Source organism: Gopherus evgoodei, chromosome 4 (assembly GCF_007399415.2).
Source record: "Gopherus evgoodei ecotype Sinaloan lineage chromosome 4, rGopEvg1_v1.p, whole genome shotgun sequence".
In the NCBI taxonomy this organism is placed as follows: domain Eukaryota; kingdom Metazoa; phylum Chordata; order Testudines; family Testudinidae; genus Gopherus; species Gopherus evgoodei.
Window position 1 is genome coordinate 155,864,376 of NC_044325.1, and position 6,306 is coordinate 155,870,681.

General features: G+C 61.5%; 1 protein-coding gene across 1 annotated transcript; it reads left to right on the forward strand.

The window, feature by feature from the left end:
* Window positions 1-2,344: 2,344 nt before the first annotated feature.
* Window positions 2,345-5,352, forward strand: LOC115651148 (claudin-4-like). Its single transcript, XM_030562109.1, has 2 exons — window positions 2,345-2,421; window positions 4,688-5,352. Exon 2 carries the CDS (start codon window positions 4,706-4,708, stop codon window positions 5,345-5,347), a length of 642 nt encoding a protein of 213 aa, XP_030417969.1. The 5' UTR covers window positions 2,345-2,421; window positions 4,688-4,705; the 3' UTR covers window positions 5,348-5,352.
* The last annotated feature ends 954 nt before the right edge of the window (window positions 5,353-6,306 follow it).

Below are 6,306 nucleotides of genomic sequence, written 5' to 3' on the forward strand. Positions count from 1 at the left end.
CGGTTTTGATTTTTTGTAGATACAATGATGGGAAATTGTGAACCATAAAGTCATTTGGAACTCAAACCGGAATTGTTTTGTTCTGATTCCAGATAGGTTGGGTTTTTTCCAGATAAAATCACAGGTCCTTTGGAACCAAAAGGGAGGGTTGAACAGAAACCCGGAGGTGATTTTTTCCCAATTCCCATTCTCTTTAAATGTTTGGGGATTTTTTTTTTAAATAAACATACAGGAACTCAGGGTGCACAGAAAGGCAAAGGCATTCGGAACCCAAAGAACCTAGAGACACCGATTTGCAGTTTGGGGGGACCCCACCCCAGATCAGCTGATGGCACCTGCATGATGCACGGCTGCCCTAAATTAATCCCTGCCTGAACCAGAGTAGGGTGACCAGATGTCCTGATTTTATAGGGACAGTCCCAATTTGGGGGACTAGGCTCCTATTACCCCCACTCCCGTTCCGATTTTTGAGACTTGCTATCTGGTCACCCTAAACCAGAGCAGGGTGTTCAGAAAAACAGCCCATTTTGAGATCAAACGACAGTGATGAAGCATCCACCACAGCCCCTGTTCTCCTGGGGTCACTCCAGGCCTGTTATTATAGGATCACTGTGGGACTAGGGGAGCTCAGGCTGCTGTGACACCCCACCCCTGTACCCTACACCCCACTGCCCCATATCAATTCTCCTTCCAGCAGGGGTGCTGTTGTCTGGGGTCTCCCATAGAACACACCCTGGCTGGTACATCGAGAAGGAGGGGCCAGGAGCCAGGACTCCTGGGTTCTCTCCCAGCTCTGGGAGGGGAGTGGGGGCTGGTGGTTAGAGCTGGGGGGCTGGGAGCCAGGACTCCTGGGTTCTCTCCTCAGCGAGGGAAGGGGGGGCTCTAGTGGGTTGGGGGGGCTGAGATGCCTGGGTTTTACCCCCCTCCTGGGATGAACCACCACCCCTTGCTCCCTTAGCTCCTGGAGGAGCCCCTGCTGTGATACTCCTGAGCTCCGGCTTATAGCAGAGGATGGTGCATGGAACAGGCATGATAAAATTCACCAGAAACTGAAGTGAAACTGGCCAGACCATGACTCAACCTGGGGGGAAAAAGGGAAGTGAGAGAAATTACAGTCCAGGAGTCCTGGCTCCCAGCCCCCCGGCTCTGATACTAACCCCCACTCCCTTCCCAGAGCCAGGGAGAGAACCCAGGAGTCCTGGCTCCCAGCTCCGATACTAACCCCCACTCCCTTCCCAGAGCCAGGAAGAGAACCCAGGAGTCCTGGCTCCCAGCTCCCCGGCTCTGATACTAACCCCCACTCCCTTCCCAGAGCCAGGGAGAGAACCCAGGAGTCCTGGCTCCCTGCCCCCCGGCTCTGATACTAACCCCCACTCCCTTCCCAGAGCCAGGGAGAGAACCCAGGAGTCCTGGCTCCCAGCTCCCCAGCTCTGATACTAACCCCCACTCCCTTCCCAGAGCCAGGGAGAGAACCCAGGAGTCCTGGCTCCCAGCCCCCCGGCTCTGATACTAACCCCCACTCCCTTCCCAGAGCCAGGGAGAGAACCCAGGAGTCCTGGCTCCCAGCTCCCCAGCTCTGATACTAACCCCCACTCCCTTCCCAGAGCCAGGGAGAGAACCCAGGAGTCCTGGCTCCCAGCTCCCCGGCTCTGATACTAACCCCCACTCCCTTCCCAGAGCCAGGGAGAGAACCCAGGAGTCCTGGCTCCCTGCCCCCCGGCTCTGATACTAACCCCCACTCCCTTCCCAGAGCCAGGGAGAGAACCCAGGAGTCCTGGCTCCCTGCCCCCCGGCTCTGATACTAACCCCCACTCCCTTCCCAGAGCCAGGGAGAGAACCCAGGAGTCCTGGCTCCCAGCCCCCCGGCTCTGATACTAACCCCCACTCCCTTCCCAGAGCCAGGGAGAGAACCCAGGAGTCCTGGCTCCCAGCCCCCCGGCTCTTATATTAACCCCCACTCCCTTCCCAGAGCCAGGGGGAGAGAACCCAGGAGTCCTGGCTCCCAGCCCCCCGGCTCTTATACTAACCCCCACTTCCTTCCCAGAGCCAGGGAGAGAACCCAGGAGTCCTGGCTCCCTCCCCCGGCTCTGACCACCAGCCCGCACTCCCCTCCCAGAGCCGGGAAGGGAAGCCAGGAGTCCGGGCTCCCCTCCCCCAGGCTGTTGCCCAGGGCTGTGGTTAGTTTGAGCCGGTTGCAGGGAGAGGGGCTGGCTCTTTGTTTACGGGGGTGGGGGGAATTCTCCGGCCAGCGCTAAGTGGACGGAGTTTCACCTGGGGGTGATGTCACGGGGAGGGGAGTGGGCGGTGGCATGGGGGGGGGTCGGTATTTAACCCCCCAGGGAGGAGCCTGCCCGCTGCGTATTATTGCAATTTGCGGGATTGCGACACGGAGTTGGTGAGAGAGTTACTGTGGAGAGACAGGTGAGTGACTGTGGGGGCTGGGAGCCAGGACTCCTGGGTCCTCTCCCTGGCTCTGGGAGGGGAGTGGGGTCTAGTGATTAGAGCAGGGGGGCTGGGAGCCAGGACTCCTGGGTCCTCTCCCTGGCTCTGGGAGGGGAGTGGGGTCTAGTGATTAGAGCAGGGGGGCTGGGAGCCAGGACTCCTGGGTCCTCTCCCTGGCTCTGGGAGGGGAGTGGGGTCTAGTGATTAGAGCAGGGGGGCTGGGAGCCAGGACTCCTGGGTCCTCTCCCTGGCTCTGGGACGGGAGTGGGGGCTAGTGGGTTGGGGGTGGTGGGAGCCAAGACTATTTCAGGCTCGGGTAGAGCAGTGTGTGTTTGTGGGACCGTGAGGGAAGTCGGCATCAGGACTCCTGAGTTCTACTCCGACCTTTGTGCGCCCGTCTCCCGTGCCTCAGTTTCCCCTACCTAAAATAGGACCAAATTCTTCCCCCCCTGCCCACACCGAGGCTTGAGCCTGAGCTGCTGTTTGTGGCTGTGGGCACAGAGACCTGCTGGGCTGGCTATGCCCCCCTGCCGCCGCCCCCCAGCCAGCCCCACGTGTGCGGCTGTGGGACAAAGGGGCCGCTCTCGGGGAAGGGGGCCGGGGTAGGCTGAGATGGCGCTGCTCCCCTCCCCCGTTTCATCTGAAACTGCCCGCCCGGCGGGGGGGAGTTTCACAGAAACCTGCGGACAATGGGGCTGAGGTGAGAATAGGGGAGGGTCTTTGTCCTGGGGGCCGGCCGAGCCCCAGGCGGGGGGAGGAGTGGTCACTGGGGGGGGGGCGGCCAGGAGCTATTTGTTCCCCACCACCTGGCTCTGGGATTTTCCTCAGCCCCTGGGCTGCTGCTTGGCCGGGGGGCGGGCTGGAAAGGAGGCTGGCGAGGGGCTGTGTGGGGGTAACCAGCCGGGAACAAATGTGGGAGAACCCAGGAGTCCTGGCTCCCAGCCCCCCCCCCCGCACACAAACACACTCCAGTTCCAGAGCTGGGGAGAAAACCCAGGAGTCCTGGCTCCCAGCCCCCCCCCCCACACACACACTCCAGTTCCAGAGCTGGGGAGAAAACCCAGGAGTCCTGGCTCCCAGCCCCACCCGACTCCCGTCCAGTTCCCTCCTGGAGCCGGGATGGAACCCAGGCGTCCGGGTGCTCAGCAGGGGAAGCCCTGCTGAGGGGGTCCCGGGACCCCTCACACGCGGCTCCCTTGCGGGAGCCGCTCCCCAGCTCTGCAGCATGGGCGGCGGCGGGGGACTTGCCTCCAGGCCGGGCCTGTCCCTCGTGCCCCCCGGTACCCAGGGACTCACCCAGCCAGCCCAGGGTGGGGCTCGGCCCCCGCAGCGGAGCTAACCCAGGCCCGGGTGGGGGCGCTGCGCCAGAGGCATGCGCGGGGCTGGGCGCGTTTCTGTCGAAGCGCCCTCGGTGGGTCCGAGCTGGGGCTACCCCATCTCCCCGCCTCTGGTGCCCCCCACGGCTGCACCTCCGCCTTGGGGTCCCCCTCGCACGCTCCACACCTGCCAGACGCAGCTGGCCCCGGGCACTGGGGGCGCTCGCCCCCTTGGCTCTCCGGGGGTGGGGGAACCTGGGCTGATGCGGCTCAGCCTGGCGCTGGCTGGGAGGGGGGAGCCGGGGTGGGATTAGGGCCGTGGGAGACCCGAGATGTCCCATCTCCCTGGGGCAGGATGGTCCCCGCTGCCGGTCCCCCAGCAGAGCCGGTGCCAGTTGGGCTGTAGGAGCCAAGTTTCGGAGGGAAATTGCCACCCGTTGATGGAGGTGGGGATTCAGGCCAGGTGGTGACTCACCGAGGAAAGGAGGGGAAGGAGAACTGGATTAGTGGCACAGTGGGCCAGAGACATTCCCCTGCCCCCTTACCACCCACCCAAGTCCCCATTTTGAGGTCACCACAGTGCAGCCATTGCAGGAGGGGAACATGGGGTGGGGTGAGGGCACCATTGGGGTGATACACCCCCACCTTGGGCAGGGTAAGGTGAGGCACCTTCAGCACTTGGGGGCTGGGGGTGGGGGTCGCAACAGCTGCTGCCCTTCCTGGCTGGTCCATCTGAAGGTCCTTTAGTGTCCACAACACACCAGCGCCCTTCCTGAAGACCGAGGGTCACTTGATTCCCATTGATCTCCTGTGCAATGGAAGTGGGGTGTCAGAATAGGACAACAGCCCTGGTGGGACCCCTCCTCTTATCCGGGGGTTGCTGAGTGTTCAGTTCTTCTTAGCTTCTCCCCATCTCTCTTTCTCTGCAGGCGCCTTCCCACCCAATCATGGCCTCAGCAGGTCTCCAGATCTTGGGCATGGCTCTCTCGGTGGTGGGCTGGCTGGGCTCCATCATCTCCTGCGCCCTGCCCATGTGGAAGGTGACAGCCTTCATCGGCAACAACATTGTGGTGGCGCAGATCATCTGGGAGGGGCTATGGATGAACTGCATCGTGCAGAGCACAGGCCAGATGCAGTGTAAGGTCTATGACTCTATGCTGGCGCTGCCCCAGGACCTGCAGGCTGCCCGCGCCCTCATGGTCATCTCGGTGCTGCTGGCCGTGCTGGCCTTGCTGGTGAGCGTGGTGGGCGCCAAGTGCACCAACTGCGTGGAGGACGAAGGCACCAAGGCGCGGATCATGATTGTCTCCGGTGCTGTCTTCGTGGTCGCCGGCATCCTCTGCCTCATCCCCGTGTGCTGGTCAGCCAACACCATCATCCGGGACTTCTACAACCCGCTGATGTCTGAAGCCCAGAAGCGGGAGCTGGGGGCTTCCCTCTACATCGGCTGGGCTGCTGCAGCCCTGCTGGTTCTTGGGGGCGGCCTCCTCTGCTGCACCTGTCCCAAGAGAAACACCAACTACAGCGCCCGTTACACGGCCGCCGTCTCGCAGCCCCGCAGTGACTACCCCAGCAAGAACTACGTCTGAGGGGCAGGCAGGGCCCCATCTCCACGAGACCCCTGGGTGCAAAGCTAGCTGGTCAGTTCTGGGAATGCATCTGCAGCCTGGAGGGAATACAGCAGCTAAGCTGCAGACCCATGGTATCTGCCATGGTGGTGGCTTCATCTTGGCTTCTGGACCCCACCACGCTGCAATGATCCTCAGCCCCCATGGTCCATTCATGTCCTGCCACCTTCCGACTCTTCTCCCCTCAGATGTGTCAGCTCACACACCCCAGCCTGGCTCCTCTCCAGTCCCGTTATCCCCTCCCTAGGCTATGGCCCAGAACGGCCCCTGATGCCACCCAACTCGAGGTTCTGCCCCGTTGAAGCGCTGATCGCTGAAAATTAGAGGGTTATCTGGGGGGGAGGTCAAGTAGAGCACCCCAAGCCTAGCCTCTCTCTAGAGGAGTGGGAGTTGGGTCGCCTAGTTTTAACCTTTGCATGTGTCCTACATAGTCCTTAGATATTTTTCATAGCATCTGCTTGGTTTTTATATACGATGAATAAAATATCTGAGTTTTTTGTATGTAGCAATGGCCTTCTGTGCTCCCTGGAGTGGGGATCTGTCTCCAGACCACCGCAGGGGTAAGACAAGCAAAGGCTGCTTTGTCTGCTCCCTTCACCCCCTCATCCTCAGCCCTTGTGCTGAAAATTCATCTCTCCATCTGCTCCATGTCCTGCCTTCTAGGGGTTGTTGCTGCTGCTGGACTGTGCTGAAGTGACTGGCTGGTAACTGGGAGAGCAGCCCTGGGAAGGAACGGCTCCTTCCCTCCCCTCTGCTCTCACCCACCAGCCCCCACTCCCCTCCCAGAGCTGGGGAGAGAACCCAGGAGTCCTGGCTCCCAGTCCCCCCTGCTCTAACCCTCTGGTTCTGGGAGGGGAGTGGGCTCCAGAAACAAAACCTGGGAGTTGTGGCTCTCCAGTCCCCTGCTTGGGTTTAACTGC